The sequence below is a fragment of the Garra rufa genome, chromosome 22, assembly GCF_049309525.1.
Source record: "Garra rufa chromosome 22, GarRuf1.0, whole genome shotgun sequence".
In the NCBI taxonomy this organism is placed as follows: domain Eukaryota; kingdom Metazoa; phylum Chordata; class Actinopteri; order Cypriniformes; family Cyprinidae; genus Garra; species Garra rufa.
Window position 1 is genome coordinate 17,563,879 of NC_133382.1, and position 21,206 is coordinate 17,585,084.

General features: G+C 37.9%; 1 protein-coding gene across 2 annotated transcripts in view; it reads right to left on the bottom strand.

Annotated features, from left to right (window-relative positions):
• Positions 1-845: 845 nt before the first annotated feature.
• The window catches only part of rnls (renalase, FAD-dependent amine oxidase), a 50,023-nt gene continuing 29,662 nt past the window's right edge, over positions 846-21,206 (bottom strand). For both annotated transcript variants that reach the window (XM_073828728.1, XM_073828727.1), the window contains exons 5-7: positions 19,720-19,893; positions 8,166-8,341; positions 846-1,356 (exon numbers count right to left, since the gene is read on the bottom strand). In XM_073828728.1, the coding sequence (XP_073684829.1) occupies positions 1,204-1,356; positions 8,166-8,341; positions 19,720-19,893 (503 nt within the window). In that variant the 3' untranslated portion in view covers positions 846-1,203. The remainder of the gene's footprint in view (positions 1,357-8,165; positions 8,342-19,719; positions 19,894-21,206) is intronic.

The following is a 21,206-nucleotide window of genomic DNA, read 5'->3' on the forward strand; positions in this document are numbered from 1 at the left end:
CAATGCAGCTTCAAAGGGCTCTAGACGATCACAGTCGAGGAAGAAGGGTCTTATCTAGTGAAACGATAAAAGAAAGATACAATTTATACACTTTTAAACCACAAATGCTCATCTTGTCTAGCTCTGCGATGCGCATACATACTCTGTGCACTCCGGTTCAAGACAGTTAGGGTATATCAAAAAACTACCATCTTCCATTTAAGGGGTAAAAACTACCATCTTCCATTTTAGGGTATTTTTCAACATACCCTAACTGTCTTGAACCGGAGTTCACAGAGTACGTATTGTGCATCGCAGAGCATTTGTGGTTAAAAACTGTATAAATGTTTTTTTTTTAGAAAATAACCAATCGTTTCACTTTAGAGCCCTTTGAAGATGCATTTAAACTGCATTTTGGAAGTTCAGATTCGCTGGCACCATAAAAGTCCTCTATATGGAGAAAATTCCTGAAATGTTTTAATTTAAAAAACATAATTTCTTTACGACTGAAGAAAGAAAGGCATGAACATCTTGAATGACAAGGGGTGAGTAAATTATCTGTAAAGTTTTGTTCTGGAAGTGAACTAATCCCTAAATCTATCTAATCTACTTTAAAATCTAGTCTTTCAAATAATATGAGGTATTGTTAGTATAAAAGAATTGTTATACTTTTAATTATGTAATTATTAAAAATAATTCAAATACAAATGTAAATATTAAAAATAATAATGAATGAATATATTAATTACTGTAATTATTCATTTATAATTTTAATGATAAACGCACCATAATAGTTTCATTTCAAATGGCGTATAGCATGTCACATTGCAGAATGTCAACTATCCACATACAGAGACGCATTTAAGCATGTTTAAATTAATTTTATTAATCTGAGACACAGGAGAAAGCTGAACACATACATAATATTTGCTACACATCAGAAAACCGTAGTTCAACACATTCTGTCAAAGCCAGTATAAGGCATCTGCCTCTGTCACAACTGAACTTGCATAGTGCTCTGTTGTCCTCTAATCCTCAGCATCCGGCACAGACGGTATAATTGGTTTTTGTAACAAAATGTATGTCTGCAGACACAGGCGAGACAGTTCTACTGCGCTTTGTGCAGTTCATCCATCTTCCTGCGGGGAGGGGCTTAAATCTAAATCAATGTGCCATCCTCCATAACAAAAACCCAAAATAAAGGCATACTTTCCCAACCCCCTTTCAGAGAGAAGACTTCAGAACCTCAAAGACCTTCAGGGCAGACTCGATGCAGCCATCGAAATTGGAGTGTGTGAAGCCGTCCCCCCCACACACCAGCAGAGGCTGGGAGTGCAGTGTCATCTGCCCTGGGCAATCAGCCACCGATCTTGTCACCTAATTAGAGAACAACAAAATTGAGTGATTGGGCATCCAATAACTGATGCAACCTCATTTTTATTCTGATATTGAGCAGAGCTGTTAACCCTTAGTTTCCTTAAAAATGCGAAAAAAGTGCCTCTTCTCTCTTTGAGTGGGGATGTTTGTGGGTGTGCAAATGAATGCATACTGAAAGTATTATGTTCATATCACTATGTGGAATATTTCTGTGGGTGATGCATAGCATAAAAACTGGATATGTTTATTGGACTGATCATTGAAACAAATGATTATTGAAAGTGTATAGTGTGTACAGTCATTTCTTTAGAGATTATTCAATCAGCACAATGTTTACAAGAAGGCTTCTCTCTCTTTTAACTCTTTCCTCATTTACAACAGAAATATTACTATACATCTAGGCTGTGACTGTGAGGGTGGAGTCATTTGTGATGTTTTGAATTATCTCAAAAGATCATAGATAGCAACGGTTGGGTTGCACACTGGTGTGGAGTTGGTCTGAATGCATGACAGTACGTACATATAGCACACTTCTGAATGCTACCTAACAGACCTGTTTGACAACTGTTTGTGGCCCATGGAAAATGTAAAACTGATTACAGCAAGAATTCTTTAGATGGACAAAGACTTCCTTTAATGGTGGTTTATTAAGGACTCCAGGCTCTTTTTCAATGAAAGTGGAACATATTGTGGCGATACTATTTTGCCTAAAGTGCAAATAGATTTTTACTCAACTATAAGATACAAAAGAAAAGAACGGCTGACAGATTGTCCATCCATATGTAATTAATTTGTCAGCACAACACCACCAAAGACCATTTCAATGACAGCTTTTTTGTGAAAATCTCTTTTGCCAATCATCAAACTTACTTGTCCCAGGCTGATGGTTTAAATCATTCATTTTTATAAGCTACAGAATACGTGGAAGACGATGTGACTTACAGGCCTAATATTCTCAATATTCTGGAATGGAGACAGAAAAGGTGTTCACAGTTCAAAAGTATTTGGTCTAAAGACATTGCTTTAATTATTAAAGTGAAAGCTCAAGTAAAGTTTTATCATAAACAACAATAGTTATTTTCATTTGTGTTTTTTTTATGAAACACAGTGTTATCAAAAGTCAGTTCTGCTGTTTTCCATACATTAAAATGCAAGGAGATCACTGGCAGTTGAGTTCATTGGGAATTTCATTTGTTTCATTATTGAGATTATTATTATTAAGTATATTATATCAGGATTTGAACTACTGCCCTCTTTGCATACGCAAAATGACACCACCGGACTATCAGGATTCACAGTTCTAGGTGCATGACGCCCATGGATGTTCTGTAGTTTTGTTTCCTCATAAGGGAGATTCTTACAAGAGATGGGGGAGGGAAAGGGCTGTTAATATATTTGGTTAAATATAAAGCTTTTAATAGCAGTGGAGGCGTCTTCACTGGGTCAACCAGAGTCAAGAATAGACTTGATGGTAAAATGAGCAGAATTTGGATGATATTCGCTGTCTCTGTGGGTTGTGGGTTTTAAAGAGCCCATGGTATGTGTGACCTATGCGTAACCAAGGTTATAACTAGAAAAGCAAAGTTTGTCAAAACCCTGGTTTAAAGTTAAAAAATAATTAAATAAATAAAAGTAAAAAAAAGTTGTTTTTTTAAGTTATGTACTTTATATACTTATATACGTTATATATTTTTTTTCTCAAGTTAGGCAATTGAAAGTTACTTTTTGAAAGTTAGGCATTTAAAAGTTACTTTTTGAAAGGCATTTGAAATCTAGTTTTTGGAAGTTAAGCTCTTGAAAGCTAGTTTTTAAAAATGAAGCATTTGAAAGTTAGTTTTTAAGTTTTAAGTACATGCAGTAGATGACTGGCCCCTGGGGAACCATGAACTGATCATCAGGTTCCTGAGGGGTGCCAGAAGGTTAAACCTTCCTAGACTACCCCTTGTGCCCTCCTGGGATCTCTCTGCTGTCCTGGTGGGACTTCAGAGGGATTCATTTGATCCTGTCTCTCAAGACAGTGCATCAAGAGGGTCGGGGACCTGCAAGCATTTTCGGTGAGCGAAGAGTGCCTGGTATTTGGGTCGGCCTACTCTCATATTATCCTTAGACCCTGGCCTGGATACGTGCCCAAGGTTCCCACTACTCCCTTCTGGGACCAAGTGGCGAACCTACAAGCACTGCCCCTGGAAAGATCCAGCCTTGGCATTGCTGTGTATCGTATGCACCCAATGCATATACATGAACCGCACCTGGAGTTTCAGAAACTCTGAAACTCTTCTGCTACGGAGACCAGCAGAAGTGGAAGGTTGGTCGACTAGATAGTAGATGCCATCATCTTGGCGTACCAATCCCAAGGTGAGCTGTGTGCCCCCTGGGGGTGAGGACTCACTCCACCCAGAGTGTAGCCCCCTCCTGGGTTTGGTTGCACGGCGCCTCCCCAGCAAACATCTGCAAAGCTGCGGGCTGGGTGATAACACCTTTGCGTAGAGCCAGTTTATTCATGTGTGTTGAGTAGTAGATAAGTGACAGGAAGAAGACCCAGTAGAGTTCCCCGGACAGCGAACCCTTGTCCGAGGTAGGTCCTGCCTCTGAGAGCCATCCATTGGACCTAGAAATGCTTCCTCAACATTCCATTTAGCCTGGCTGAGAAAAAAAGAAGATCTGAAGCAATCTTTTTCTGGAAGTTGAAAATTCCTTCTGTTAAAAACAATTGTGAATATAACAGCAGCTTGGCCTTCTCCGGAAGCGATGTATTGGCCCCTCTCGGTATTCAGGGTAGTGAATTTGGGCGGGGGCATCCTGCCAACCTGCCAATTTTTTTTTTTGAATATCATCAGTGTGATGGGACTTGGGAGGAGGGGTGGGGTGAATGGCAGTCATACATCCCTATACACTTTCATTAAAACTCCAGTACACTTCTGTACACTGTAGAAAAACATGCATTGTCATATGACTACTTCAAATTTCATTAAAGAGAAGTATTATTTTTATGGATTTGCCATGCATTATTTAATGCTATAAATGCCCCATTCACACTGGACGTTGATTCCAGAAAATTGCTAGAGTGCCTTCTGTGTAAACGCAAACACGTTTTTTGAGATTGATGCAGATTGGCACCCGCCTTCATGCAGAAAATCCACATAATGCATCACAGAAGTAATAGAACTGATGGCGTTCTTGGAAATCAATCTGGGAAAAAATGCTTACCCGCTATGCAAAATAGATTGGCAGGTCTGTTGTTGGCATTTGCCTTGACATGCCACGCCTTGTCAACATTTGCAGCGCCACAAGTTGCAAGTGGCCTTTACTCTAAAACTCAGAGGTGCTTGGGGCTTCCAAGTAAGACCACTAATGTCGTTATGACATAACGTCTCCGTTCCCTCCATCAGGGAACAAGGGTATACGTAAACGAGATGCTTTTGAAAGTTAGTTTTTTTTTAAGTTGAGCACTCGAAAGTTAAGCACTTAAAGGTTAGATTTTCAAAATTAAGCATTTGAAAGTTAGTTTTAAAAGTTTGTGGCTGCTCCATATATGTTGAATGTCCTGTAACTCTGTGGCTTTTTATATATTAATATTTACAGAGGACAGACATGTTGCACTGTAAACTAAATATCTGGGTTGATCTTTTTTATAAACTGCCTCTATAGCCCATTAAAATGATGTATGTATTCTACAGTCAGCAGTCAATGATACAGGTCCTCATTGTAAATCTGACCCACGTTTGCAGATAACTCAAAAAGAGCCACAGCTAGAGCACAGCTAGAACAGTGTCTCTGTACAATGTTTAAATGTAGAAATGCAGCATGTAAATGACTACTGAGAGTAAACACATTCTCTGCACGGCCCATTACAAAGGCTTCAGCTGGCCCCAACCCTCTGCCAGATAAACATCGAGGTGCAACGCACTAGAGCCAAGGAAATAGTGTCCATTTCCTGGGGCTTTCACTAGGCATCTTACAAGCCGAGCGCTATCATCATTCTGTCCAAACTCCCCCTCCCCTCTTGAATCTTTAAATGGTAATCTGTGTGTAAATCAATTGATAAACGTTTGGCCTGAAACATGGCCAAGAACAAATTGTTTGGTTTATTTCAGAGGTACGCTGAAGTAAGTAAGGCTGAACTCCCTAACCTCCTTAAATCTGCTTTACTCCACGTTCCTCTGGTGTATTTTCAGACATTAAAGATCCATTGTGTCAGAACTTTGGTGCATCAAACTGCAGGGCCTGCTTGCAAGAAACTCTTTAAAGGGATAGTTCACAACCAAATAAAAGGCCTGTCATAAAGGCTTGGAGAGTAAACAATGAATTCTCATTTTTTTGTGAACTACCTATTTAAGCATTCTATTCTAAAAGACCCAACACATATATAGCCATTAAGTTGTGAAATAGTCATGCAAACTTTTAAAGCAGTGACCCAAAAATGAGTCGCACATCTGTTCAAATGCTGAATGCCAACATATGCTAAATGCATAATAATCCATTAATACAATTGGAAAATAAATAAGCTTATCAATTTTAAAAGGGAGAAGAAAGGGTTTGGTTTTTGATATCTTGTTATAGTGATGTCTAAGATTGCATGTCCAATAAACTAATATTTTCACCTTCATGAACAACACTATGAGATATATAAGAAAATATAATCCAGACTACACTGAATAAATGTTACATGTGATATGTAGGGTTGCTGAAATGTCTTATGTTTATTTCTTTTGATGACACTTTTGTCTTGGTGAATTCATGTTACTTTTAATTTTTAAAAAATATTTTTAACACTGTATTTTAAAATAAAACCTGGATAAAATGAGTTTTTATAGTACATTATTTAGTTTTTTTTATTATTCAGACTAAATCAACACATTTAAATGACAGCCCTTAATCCTACACATTCTGTTAATTATATTAATGATACACCTAGACCACACCAGATGTTAATGACTGAGGTGGTGTGTGCATTATCCACCATGCCTTTTAATTATGCATTACAGTTATGTATTATTAAGCGTGAGTGATAAAAAAGGAATGCACATGTTCTGCGCTCCAACAATGTAGTGTCTGTTTAAAAAAAAAGCAGTCTACATTTACAGTAGATTGAAAGTCATGACTCATGAAAAGTCTTTCCAGCCATTAGAGTCCAGAGGAGTCAATGACTTTGACATGTGGTGAGTGCGAGTGTGTGTTGCAGGTTTATGCTCAGCAGACTGTGATGTGGCAAATGACTGTAAGACCGACTCCTGCTCCATGCCCTCTGTGTGTTTGACCGAGAACTGGCACGTGCACAGGTATGTGTTTGTGTGTGTGTGCGTGCATGTGTGAGTAAATGTTGTGTTCCCGCCTGTGCAGTCTAAACGGGCCTTGGCCCACTCTCTGGCACTCAGCGAGCTCAGCGCTCCCACACAGATGTTCTATGTCCTCTGACCTCAAACTGAGGCCCAGTGCTGTGTGTCACAGAGGAGCTGAGAGTGTGGGGGCTTCGAAAGAGAACGTCTCTGTGTGTGTGTGAGAGAGAATGCAACTGTGCGAGAAAGGGCGCAGTCCCACACAGTGTGTGAATGCATAAAGTACTACTGTAAGATTGTGTGTGTGAGAGAGCCAAGTGAGTGGGGGGAAGTATGGATTTCTATGTGTGTGAATCTACCAAGCCTCTTTTGAAAAAGTTGGAACTGTTTTTTTTTTTCTTAATCTGTATTTTGTGTTTTTTTTTTAAAGTAAAATATATATTTTTCATTCCTTATTTATTAGAGAATTTAGTGAGGCTTATGCTTAAAACAAGAACTAAAATATTTGTAAAACAGGCCTAAATCTTATGCAGTTTTGCTTTTTATGGAAGCCTGTTCCTGCCACTGAATAAACTCATATATAAACTCACAATTGTGAGTTATAAAGTCCAGTTCTGAGGAGAAAAAAAAGACTGATATACTCACAGAATTGCGAGTTTATATCTCACAATTCTGACTTTATAACTTTTTTTTTTATCTCACAACTTGCAATTGCAAGTTATAAAGTCCAGTTCTAAGGAGAAAAAAAGACTGATATGTTCACAGAATTGCAAGTTTCTATTTCACAGTTCTGAGAAAAAAAGTCAGAATTGTGAGTTTGTATCATGCAATTCTGAGGACAAAAAGTCCCAATAACCTTTTTTTTTTTTTTTTATTCAGTGGCGGAAATTGGTTTCCATAACTTCTCATCCTTTTGTAAGAATATTTAGATTTTTTTCTGGAAAAAAGATACAACTACTTATAAAGATTTTTTGCAGCGTAGAAGATTCTCTGCTTTCAATAGAGCGTTTTTTTAGACACCATCAGCCTGGCTTAATTAAAAATGAATGTCTTCTGCTATATAGCAGGGAGGCTTCTATTACTAGCAGCTGCCTGAATAAGCCAAAACATCTCTTTTTCACTCATTATATATCATCACACAGATTACAGTGGACCCTCACAAAGATAATTCAAAATGTAGCAGATCATAAAATAACTAAAAGAAATTACATGAAATATAAATCAAATCTAAAAATAATGAACCATATATGAATTATAAAGGACTGACCCAGGATGGGATGGAATGGGGGATGATAAAAATGACTAAATAATGTTTTTTATGATGGTACTGCTTTCAGTGCCCCAGTTTAAAAATCTATAAACCTCTCTATCAAGCTATCTGATGTCAAAGTTCAAAGTGAACTCAGTTTCAGGCCAAGTAATTGTAAAGTTTCAAAAAGAGCATATTAGAGTGTATATTAATTTCTTCCACAGAAAGAGAACATCTGACTGACTCCAAACTTTTGAATGGTAGCGTACATAATGTCGTCTCACCTGTGAGTATCTCCACTTCTGACATTTGATGCTGTCAGGTTGTGGCAGCTCTGGCAACACCTTTTCTAGCTCTTCCAGGATGATGGGCTGTACCGTGTCCTTCTCCTTTTCCAGGTGCTGGATGCCAAAGGGCACACTAGTGTGCACCACCACAGAAGGTCCGCAGTTCTTCAATGCTGCCAATGATACACACAGTTTATTAAGCTCACATGTGGCTGGTTTTGACTTGCTTACCCTCATGTAATTTCAAACCTTTCTTTCTTCTGTAGCAAATAAAAAAGACATTTGGAAGAATGTTTAGACACAGAGAGTAAATCTAATTTTTTTTGTGTGAATTATGCTTTTAACTAGTCAAGCTAGCCGTTTCATATTCACTGTGAACGTGACATGACCAGCTATATTTGTTAGTCATAACACGTTAGCGTGAGTAGTGTTAAGTATTAGTATCCAGCTTTCTCTTCTCCAGACGTGGTTTCTCAGTGAAATCATCTATGGGCACACCAAACCTCATGATCTAATGCTTTACGGGCCAAGCCCATTGCCAGAGACGTGACCCGTGACTGACACCAGACCTGATATATTAGCCTCGCACATAGTGTAGTCATTTCTCTAATGACACTGTTTTAAAACACATATTTAATATGATTGGGAGGAAATCATGCTTTATTGGGCTCCATAAACATAGGGGTTGTGTTTAAGCAGCTGGAGTGATTTGGCCCAATGACTCCAAGTAGGATGAAGATGCTGAAAGCCATCATTGATCAGCACTCAAGGAACGAGGGCTAGGTCTGAATAAGACCGCAGAGACTGGCTAAAACTTAACATTAAAGCCTCTGGCAAATTCACATGGTAACACATTGACTTTATGGATCACCTGTGAGGAGGGGTTTATACTTCAGGAAGATCTATTCTGTTTAGTAATGTTTTATGGACCAACAGAGAGCGATGAGCCATTTAAAATCATGACCACTGGCATAAATGGCAAAAATATTGGAATAAATGTGGAAACAGTCAGGCAAATCAAATTCACATGTTATTCTCATGCCTGGTCCTTAAATAATACTGGAGCAGTAAATAAATTCAGTATTCCTGAAAACACACTTGTGGATAAAATGCCTCAAGGTACAATAAATGAAGATTATTTGATCACTAACAGCATCTAAACAAAGTTTAAGGCATTCACACTACACTTAACAGTGGGTTTACAGTTTTTGTTTTGGGACAAGTAGTTATTAAAACAGATGGGCAAGCAGTTAAATTAAAACAAAGTGGTTAAATGTTGCATTTGCAAAATGAATAACTATAATATGCAATAAAAAAAACAGTTTACAAATGCACAGTGAGAAATCTCGAAACCTGACTACCTAATGTACAGTACAAGAGAATAAAGTTTGAGATAAAGTTAAGAATGACCCTGAGTTCACAATTTCAAATGTGAAAAGCCTGTACAAAAAGCTGGTTAAGTCAATACCACCACAGGAAACAGACTGTGTCAATAGAGGAGGTAAATGTGAGAAATCAAGTGTCTCTGTTGGATGAATTACATATCACAGCTATGCAGATGATACCCAGATTTACCTAGCCTTATCGCCAAATGACTACAGCCCCATTGACTCCCTCTGCCAATGCATTGATGAAATTAACAGTTGGATGTACCAAAGCTTTCTTCAATTAAACAAGGAGAAAACAGAAGTCATTGCATTTGGAAACAAAGATGAAGTTCATAAGGTAAATGCGTACCTTGATGCTAGGGGTCAAAAAACAAAAAATCAAGTCAAGAACCTTGGTGTGATTCTGGAGTCAGACCTCAGTTTCAGTAGCCATGTCAAAGCAGTAACTAAATCAGCATACTATCATCTCAAAAACATTGCAAGAATTAGATGTTTTGTTTCCCGTCAAGACTTGGAGAAACTTGTTCATGCCTTTATCAGCAGCAGGATGGACTATTGTAATGGTCTCCTCACCGGCCTTCCCAAGAAGACCATTAGACAGCTGCAGCTCATACTGTACAGAACGCTGCTGCCAGGATTCTGACTAGAACCAAAAATCAGAGCATATTACACCAGTCCTCAGGTCCTTACACTGGCTTCCAGTTATGTTTAGGATAGATTTTAAAGTACTTTTACTTGTTTATAAAGCACTCAATGGCCTAGGACCTACATACATTGCAGATATGCTCACTGAATATAAACCTAACAGACAACTCAGATCACTAGGATCGAGTCAGTTAGTAATATCAAGGGTTCACACAAAACAGGGGGAATCCGCTTTTAGCTATTATGCCGCCCGCAGTTGGAACCAGCTTCCAGAAGAGATCAGATGTGCTAATACATTAGCCACATTTAAATCCAGACTCAAAACTCATCTGTTCAGTTGTGCATTTATTGAATGAGCACTGTGCTGCGTCCGAACAGACTGCATTATTTTATGTATAATCATTTTACTGTGCTAATTAATTTTAAAATCAATTTTTTAAATCATCTTAAATGTTCTTAAATTCTCTGTTTTTATTGTTGTGATTATTATTTTAAATTTTTATGATTTTTATGCTATTATGATTTTAATTCCTTTTATGTACAGCACTTTGAATTGCCATTGTGTATGAAATGTGCTATATAAATAAACTTGCCTTGACTTGCCTTGCCTTGAATGATAGAAGAAAATGGATAGATATAAATCTTTGTCCAAAATACCAGGTGATGAAATTATTCCCTCAAATGATATACCTGCATGTACACTATCAGTCAAATGTCTGGGAACGGTGAGATTTATTCATTTTTGTCTTTGAAAGAAATTAATGCGTACCAAGCCTGCATTTATTTGATCAGAATTACAGTAAAACAGTAATGCAATATTCTATTTTAATATATTTTTAGATAACATAGCTAAATTTTCATTTTCAGTTTTTTGTGTCATAATGATCCTTCATTAATCCTTCTAATATGCTGATTTGCATTTCTGTTTCTGTTTAAAACAGTTGTGCTGCATAATATTTTTGTGGAGAACAAAAGATAAGTTCTAAGGAACAGCTTTTGTTTGAAATAGAAATTCTTGTTAACAATGTAAAAGTCTTTCACCTTTTTTTCGCAGATTAATTTAGTGCATTCTTCTTCAATGAAAATGAATTTCTTCTTCTTAAAAATATTTTTTTGTTTACTTAATTAGGTTTTTGATTCCATCTAAATGGCTTAATAGACAATTTTGTTGATGTTATTATTTCTTAAAACCAATTAAGTACAAATATGAAATCATATGCAAAAAAAACATGCTGTTTGAGGATGCAGGAAAAGGTTTCAGATATTAGCTGAAAAGCTGGCATGGTTCAAGTAAGGGAAAGAGGAAGTCATTTTTTTCCAGTGTATTCACTTGCTTATGTAAGAGTTTACAAGCATTTCAGCGAAACCTAAAAGAGAGCTCCACGTAACTTTCACAGTTCACTTAAATCAGCCAAATGTATCAATGGAAGGATTAACTTCACAATTATGGAGTGTTGTTTCTGTAAAAAGAGCTTTGCATCCGAAGTGATAAGAGATGAAATTATTGTTCTAACCTGTCAAGGTTGACTTTGGCTGACCAGTATGAATATCAGTACTGGGCTGAAACACAGAGGCATGGTCATTTTCCGTTTGCAGAGCAGTCAGACTATATACGTGTTTGGCACAGCGCCAGGCAAAGAGGAGGGGAAAAGGAGAAGCAGAGGGTGAGAGAGAGAGAGAGACCTTCCTTTACAAAAAAAAAAGTTGGAGTGTTTATTTGTAAGTGTGCATGTGCCAGAATGTGACTGTGCACGAGAGAGAAAGAGAGAGAGAGAGAGAGAGAGAGGTCATGGAGCGTGGGTAGAGGGCTGACATTGTGCCCGCTGGTTGAGTCACTTATTTCTTGGTGGGGGAAGAGCTTGTCACAAAGTTCACAGGGTAAATAGGAAACTGTTTTTTTTGCCTGACAGAAAATAATTTAAGAAATGCATTGCATTTGAATTCAAAGTGGAGTCAGTAATTTATTCTCATTAAAAACTTTATATCTGTACAGAAATGAATGGCACTTTTGATAAATATGTTCATGAAAACAGCTCATGAGATGAACACAGTAGACTTATAAAAGCTGTTTTTTTTTTTATTTTACATGGAGTGGGTCGTCTTATGAGGACTGACATGTCAAGAACATACTAACTTGGTAATCCCCTTCACTCAAGGAATGAATTTATCATGTCTGACTGAACAAATCACATCTACAAATTACTGAAGTCCTCATAGACACAGCCCCACAATCTCACACTTGCATACTGTAATTCCAAATCTGTATGACATTTTATGTCTAACACTGAACACTAATGAAGACATGCTTTAGGATGCTTCAATTGCATTGAATATGCTTCAAATTTTGCTTCAAAATGTCAAAAGCACTATAAAAGTATAATAAAAGCAGACCATTCATTTAGGCCTAGTTGTCCTTGATAAGCCCAATCTTTTTTTTACTGAATACAGCTCACAAATCCAACTTGAATGATTCTTTCAAAAATTTGACTGACCTGGTTCTTGATTCGCAGCAGCTCACTAAAGGGAAGGATTATTATTAGTTGGTCTGTTCTTTTTCAAAAAACTATACAGAATATAAGAATATAGCACACAAGTCATATGGACCACTTTTACAATACCTTTATAGTATTTTGCATCCTTTTTGAAGCTTGAAAGACTCAACATGGGGACTAACCGCAATGAAAAGAGAAACCGGCACAAGGAGCGACATGAGGGTGAGTAAAAATAACAGAATTTTCATTACTGAGTGAACTATTCCTCCAATTTCCTCCTTTAATTACATACATAATGTTTTAATTAGACAATTAATCACATCTGGAGAACATTAACATCCGTAACGCCCACATCCAGACATATTAGTATTAACTACAGTGATCCCAATATGGTCCACTGCATGAAATGAGTACATAAAAAAATGACGATTTCGATTTCTGCTTCAAGCGATCATGAGTGCAGTAATCGAGATGAAACGATTATTGTGACCCATTCCACCCCCTTACCAGTGGTGCGATTTCGCTTCTCCATAAAAGCCTAATTTCACATGCAAATCAGCAATATCATGTAACGTGACTTTCATAAAACGGACGTGCTTGATTTATTAATGTTTTGTTGTTGTGTTTTCAATAGCGTGTAAGAAAACTTATTTGAAAAAAAAAAAAAAATTTCAAAACGAGGCGCTTGGTGATTATTCATTTAAACCCTTGTCAGTTATGACTTAAATGATCATAAACGTTAAAAAAATTAAAATATGTGTGTAATAGTATATTGGATCCATGTGGCACTTAAAGCGGCAACAAATAATATTTCTTCTGCCGTCTCTATGCTTAATATTAAAAAACGTAAAAATACAAAGAGGAAAATCATTCACTGATCTAGAATGAAGGACGTTTGTAGTTTTAATAAGAAACAAAGCATGTTTAACTATTACAGTTTTATTTTACATTCAAATAATTACATTTAATTTCTGTAGAATTGTTAGACTACTTTAGACTTGCATAAAAGTATTCAGTATTTTTTTAAACTGTTTTTTTTTTGTTTTGTTTTGTTCATCTTTTTTTCTGTGGTATTGCTATCTTTAAATTAATCACTAATATAAAGTTTTGGACCCAGTCATAATCATATTAAATAATTGCGATTACAATATTGACCAAAATAATCGTGATGATTTTTGCCAAAATCGAGCAGCCCTACGTTCTATGTTCATAAAATGAATCCTCTCTAAAAGTCTTTTTTCTTTGTCATTTTGGTAAGAGAGTTTCAGACTTCATATGTAATCAAAATCATATCAATTATGAAATAGTTCTGTTTTTGGGAAACCATCATCCAACCCTGATCTAACTCATTCTACATTTACTGAACGGCACAAATGGGTTTCTCGTCAGACGTTCAGGAACACAGTAATAGCTTATCATTAGCGGCCTGCCAAAAAGTTTTCAAAGAGAGCTTGGGGTGCTCTGTGAGATCAGACTCAGACCTACTTTACTGGAACTACAAGCAAAACACATTACAGAAATGAAAATGAAGATTAAAGCATGGCCGCGTGAAGGCTGAGGAGGCTGGAAGGAGCGTGTCGGCCTAAAAGAACAGCGCAGCAGAATGCAAAATTTAACAGCTCTCCTAATTACGATGTTGCCCTCGGAAACACTAGAGTGGATGAAAGGTGACAGGTGCAGAGGCTGTTTTCACAAGACTATTTCCACTGGGCTTCTGCAGATACACGGTCATAAACTGACACAGGCTCGGTGAGGAAAAACTCACAAACACAATCACATGCAAAAATCTTCAAGAGCAAAAGCTTTTTCAGTCACGCGGACACAAAAATCATATACACACACAAGACACACATGTCTAGAATACACATGATTCAAAATCTAGTGAGCTGCCTCACAGTCTGCTGTCCACATGGACTACCTTCTAAAAGGGTTTGCGCACCAGACGAGAAGGACAGTGCCACGTCGCGGCTAGGACAACTCACAGGTATTGCACACCAGACGTGGTTCAAGGCGGCAGTCTAAACAGTCAATCTAATCACCAAAAAGGCAAAAGTATACTTTAAGAATGAACAAAGTGGCACTGAAGAATTTGGTGTTTGAAAAAACGGTGTTTAAAGTTTGATATTTAAAAAAAAAAAAAGAGCAAACAGAAAGAAATGGCAAGACAAACCTTTGGTCATTATGCACATTAATAGTGTAAGGGGACAAAAAAATCTATGTAAGTGGCTTTCTGTGGCGTGGCAGGATTTTTTAAAGCTTTCTTAAGCCGAGTTCAGACTGCACGATTTTCAAAGCAATCGCGTCACAGATGTTTTCACACTGCATGACTATCTGGGGTAGCATTCTGTCGCTGCTGTGTTCACACTGCACGATGGATCGGCGACAGGGGGTTTCACACTGCATGACTTTACAATAGGAAGAATCGCCGACAACTTTGTCCCGGTCCGCAAACTATAGGTGTGTTCGGTGTGTTCTGCCAAACATGGCAGATCATGTGGCGTTTGCCTACTTTATTGCAGATTAACTGGAAGCTATAGAAATACCTTTTTTTGTTGGAAGAAATGCAGCACATGCAAGTAAAGCAGCAACTACAGATTTCAGCATCAATCAATGTTGACCACATTAGATTAAATGTCTGTGACATTTTAGTTATTCCATAAAAAATATTACTTAAATATGCAGCTGAATACTATAAGTGGTCTGTATGAAAAAAGTACAATAATAAACTTATGCACAAATCCAATATAAAGAATTTAAGGGAAAAAATGTACTGCAGTCAAAAGATCGTAAACTATTTACGAAATGGCATGCAAATTGATTTGTTATGCACGAAACACGCGTGATCATCGTCATGTGGTGAATGTGGCCAATCATGAGAAGCTGTGACGTCATCACAGCCTGGCGCAGTCCCTTCTGAAATGTTGCGCTGGCTGAGCAAGCCGGCTGTTCTCGAAACGCTCTCGCGTTACTTTGATGCCACACGTGAACGTCACGTGGCGTTGGTGCCGGTTCAAGTCGGACAAAATTTCTAACTGGCATGCACTACTTCAAATCATCCGCCGATCGGTCTGCGCAGCGCTGCATGAAGTCGAACGCACCTAATAGGCTCGTTTGAGATGAGCAAAATCTGCGCAGAATCGATCACCGGTGATCAACGCAAGATGCATGCCGGTTAGAAAAGTTTTTTTAATTTTTTTTTTATTGCAATAACAAACAGAAATTACAATGCCGGTTAGAAAAGTGTCCGAGTTACGTCCGACTTGCTCTGACATCGTGCTGACGTGTGCCAAAAAACTCTCGCGATGGCGAGGCGGCTGTGTCGGATTGAGCAGTCGGGCGCAGTAGCTTTTCACCGACTGCGCTGACCAAAAGCACGATGGGAAACGACTGGCTGACGACACATCTTAATGCTCATTGGTTCAAACAACTGTGATGTTGCGTTCTTTTCTCAAATGTTTTATTTTTTTAATCTAATATCATTTTGTTATGTGTTTAAATTCTGCATGAATATTCCCAAACACTATGACAGTGCGATCTCTGTGTGTGATTTGTGATTGTTGTCATATTACTATAAAAATATAAAATAAACGTTTGTGCTAATGTAAAAATGGATGATAAATACGCCTTTCGTATGGAATTAAAAAGCAGGCACTTTGAGTGTTTTGTTCATCGTATTTATTTTCATATAAAAGCAATAGAACTTAAATTATATCATGTTTATCAGCAACACAGCAGGTGATTGTGAATAACGCGATATCCGCCTTTGATCTCGTAGGTATCTGTTCCGCTTCCAAAGCTCAGAACTGTCCGTCTTGACTGCGCTTATTTCACTCCTCCCCTCACTGCAGCCGCCTACTCTCGCCTACATTTCAGGCGAGGCTAGGCGCATCTCAAACAAGCCTATTGTCTCACAACCAAACACACGCGAGAAGTGACATGGAAACAACGCGAGGTCAGGCGTGCAAGTTCTCACATGAGACTGGTATTATTATTAAAAAAAAAATGGTAGCCCGCAAGAAGCTTGTCATACAAATAGCATGTGCACTCATTTGCAGCGAAAAGAAAAGAAGCCGAAGCTATTCTTGTTGATACTGTGGTCTCGTTTCTCCTCCCCCAACTTCCCGCTGGCCTGGATGTTGCTGTCTCATTGGCTGTAGGTAATCGCCGATGTGATTTTCAGTCAGATCACCTTTCACACGGCATGATTTTGAAACACCGACAGGTCCAGATATTTAGCATGCCAAATATCTCACGGGTGTCGGCGACACGTCGGCGATTCTCTCAGATCGCGTCTTTGATAGTTCACACTGTGTGATTGTCACTCATGTGAACGAGCACCGATTTGCCTGTGATTTCGGGCATTTGTCGGCGATTTCTCAAAACCTGTCGGCGAGTCAAAATCGGGGCTAAAATCATGCAGTCTGAACTAGGCTTTAGTCATAGCTGAGCACCATGGACAGATGCTGAGTGGTGCTGCCAGTGTGTATACATTTATAGAAAACAGTGTATTGGAAAACAACAAAACAAAAGGAAACAAAATACAGCTGCAAGCAGTAATGACGGGCTCAAGCCCCGGGCGTATCGCCACCCCTGTGGCATCAGGAAAACAGTGCACAGTGGGCACATGCACTTAACTCTCTGGCAGTCTAGTTCTTAGGATTACAGCAATGAAAGGGTTACTCTAGAACATCAGGAGTGTGAAACAGATATACACACACAAATAAAGGCAAGGTAAAAAGATAAAAAGGTTTAATTATCTACAATAATGTTTAAAATGATTTTAATGTTCTTGATCCTAGAAATATTATATAAAACTATATTGACAGTATGTGTTTATTTGTCATTCTAACTGATAGAAACTGAGGACAAAAAGATGGACAACCTTGTCCATCTGGTGGACAACCTTAGTATTAGCCTTCATCTGTCAGCTGAAATGTCTAAAAAAAAAGTTTGAAAAATGCACTTTAAAGATAGGCTATAAGACAACTCCTGTTTACGCCATGGCAACACCATTTGAGATATCCAAAAACTGTTCTGAATTTAGTTTCATCAGTGTTTTGGCATTATGTTGACAAAGTTTGTTAGAAATCGTATGACAGCAATTGGACGATTATATAGAAGACGGTTTTTAAAGTTTGAAGTGTTTTGCCATGGCATCTGTTTTTAAGATGTCAAGAATACCTTCACAGTTTTACATCGGCTGTGTTTTGACATTATTCTGCTGAAATTTGAGGCAAATAAGGTAAAAATAAGAGGCTGATTTCAAAGGAATTTGAAATTTACACATCAGAGTCCTTCAACAAACAAATTCCTAAAGTTTCATTAAAACAGTCAATGTATGCTGAAGTTATTACACTTTCTGTTTCCCGTTTTTCGCCAAAAATTAATTCTCTTGCCATAGACAATTTTGCATCCTCAATGTCTTGAGATCATTTTGACCTAATTTGGTGGTGATCGGATGAAAACCCTAGGAAAAGTATATTAAATTCCAAAGCATGCATCAAACAATCCACAACTTCCTGGACCACTGACTGTCAGCACAAAAATACATCTATATGTATAAGAATCTTGGTGACTGTAGGTGAAACGGTGTGTGCGTACTGTATAGAGGTTATAGATAGTAGTATAGATAGTTGAAATGTTTTTTTTTAAAACAGTAGGGCCCTTTGCCTTTTATAGGCTTGGGCCCTAATAAGGCACTAACAGTGATACATTTTTAAGTCATTACTAAACACACTGTGTATTCACAGTTCAGGGTAGGAAACCATACTGTATGTGAGGCCTTGGCTGTACTAACTAGATAATTTTATGCAGAAATTCAAATAAATCACTTACTCTTTCCTGTACCTGTAGCACCAACAAATACTTAGACTGAACTGAACGTTTGGAACAGCCTCTGGAACAGAATAATTGATGCTTTTGAATGAGTAAGGTGGATTTAACCTGGCTAACAAGTAATCAAAGTATAAGTAAATTCACAAAGAAGTGTTTCAGAGAAAACCCTTTAAATACCTTAAAGGAGTAGTTCACTTTCAGAACAACAATTTACAGATAATTTACTCACCCCCTTGTGATCCAAGATGTTTATGTCTTTTTTTCTTCAGTCGTCAAGAAATTATGTTTTTTGAGATAAACATTTCTGGAAATTTCTCCATATAATGGACTTAAATGCTGCCCCGATTTTTGAAACCTTCAAAATGCAGTTTAAATGCGGCTTCAAAGGGCTGTAAACGATCCCAGCCGACGTAGAAGAGTCTTGTCTACCGAAACGTTCGGTCATTTTCTTAGAAAAATATATTTTTATATACCTTTTAAGCACTGAAACTCGTCTAGCACTAGGGCTAATGCGCGTTCGCGTCTATACGTTCTACATAATCAATTCGAAAGGTCACGCGTGACGTATGCGAAACTACAGACCCAGTGTTTACAAAGCAAACTTGAGAAGGAGAGAACTACTCCTTTAAGAACACATGTGGTTCAATTATTCAACAGTCTGTTATCTATTATTTCTTACATAACATGCATGTCCACAGATGAAATATGCACACATTATAATACGTGCAGACATTTGTATGAGTATAAATATGAGCATTTAGCATAATTTCAAGACACAACCCTTTTCTAGACACCTCAAGGCAGACAAACTAAATTAGACAGTAATGTAATTTAAAGAAAGGACAGAATAGGACATACAATGACAGGAACAGGGTGGAAAGGAAGAGAAGTATTAGAAATGTCTTTAGGGCTGTCAACCAAAAAGAAATTAAATAAAAACACAAAGTGACATTGTCTAAACTGTGTCTTTTCTGTCACTGTCTGAAACCGGTTATGACCATGACCATGTGTAAAAGTCAAGTTTGGATTTGAAAAACACTGCATTTAAAACCAAATCAGATTTGTGTGCAGTGTGAAGAAAAATCCTCATACATGAAACACAGTGAAAGAAAGAGAAAATGCAGAGAAACAGAACGAAACATGTCAAAGCGGGAGTTGGAGATGAGAGGAGGAAAATATGAAGGCACTGACCTAAATTGCGCTTTTTATCATCTATGGCGATGAAGCGAATGCAGGGATTATTGGAGATGTACTTGGCCGCCCAAGGGACGTCGATTCGTGTGTCGGCTTTGTAGAAGAGTCCAAGTGCGTAGCGGGAAGAGTAGCTGACAGCCTCCAGCATCCTCCTCTGATTCTCCCCCATCACTGCACAGAGACACACAAACACAGAAGCACAGGATGAAGCCTCTGGGCCTTGGTTAGTTCATCTCTCTATTCACTTCAGACAGCCGCCAGCACTGCTGCCTGTGAAGAACAGGCCTGTAGCATTCACATCGCACAGATCAAATGAGAGAAACACTGTGCCGTCAACTCGCAGAGCTTCTACAGCACCAGGTCTGATAACACACCTGGGTTAGTGTGACAAGAGCACGGAGATAGGTGTGTGCTTGATGCGTAGGGCTATAAAACACAACCAACAAGTCCCTTCTGCAGATGAGATGAGCCGTGTGGAGGTTAAAATGGACGGTGAGTGACACTTTAATGAGAACACTGTGGATGGACTCACTTCAGCATGTGGGGCTCTTTTTTAGAAAAATGCTGTCCTTGTTTCCTGTCTGGAACATCTGTTATTTATTGGAAACAAGCAGTCACACTAAAGCCTGCTTTAGTTATTTAGGGCCCACAGGTACTGAGTGTAGTGAAGGTCAAAGGTCAGCCCTTGTGGAATCAAATGCATATTTCTACTCAAAGACACCCCTGTTTCCAGTAAGGAAGAAAGCGTTTTCACGGACAACCGACAGAGAGACCTGATCAACATTAGTCTATCTGAGCAGTATCTTCCTCCCCTAAAGCAACAAACAGATGTTTGGTGAAAAGTGATGAAGAGAATGCTAACTCATCATTTTCCCTTCGCACATGTGTGATTCAGTTCCAAAGGGCAGTGTCAACAAGCTCGGCCCCCTCCGTGGCCCCAGTAAATCTGTATACTGTTTAAAGACCCTATGAAATCAGTTGGCGAGGGCAGTTTCCTTTCTTCTTTTAATGCAATTCCTAATGAAACGGGAAGTTTAGGTGGGACATATTGAATGGCTTGTCCTTTGTTAAAAAAACCTTCAGCAGAGATTGGAATCATGCAGTAAATAATTTAATGATTCTGGTTTTGATTCATCTTATCAATTCCAGTTCCCTAGTGGTTCCATTAACAATTTAGTGATTTAAAGAAAAAAATACTTGGAGGAAAAAACTTTTATTACTTTATGGGCTTTTTTAAATAACATAGCTTGCTTCTGGCATAAATGTACTCCTATAATTTGTCATAACTATGTATATAATAATAATAATAATAATAATAATTTAATTAATAGATATTCATATTCAAATTAATATTACAGTTGAAGTCAAAACTGTACACCCCCCTTTCAGAATCTGCAAAATGTAAATTATTTGACTAAAATAAGAGGGAAATGCATGACATTTCACATAAAAGATGTTTACATACAGTATAGTCCACAAGAGAA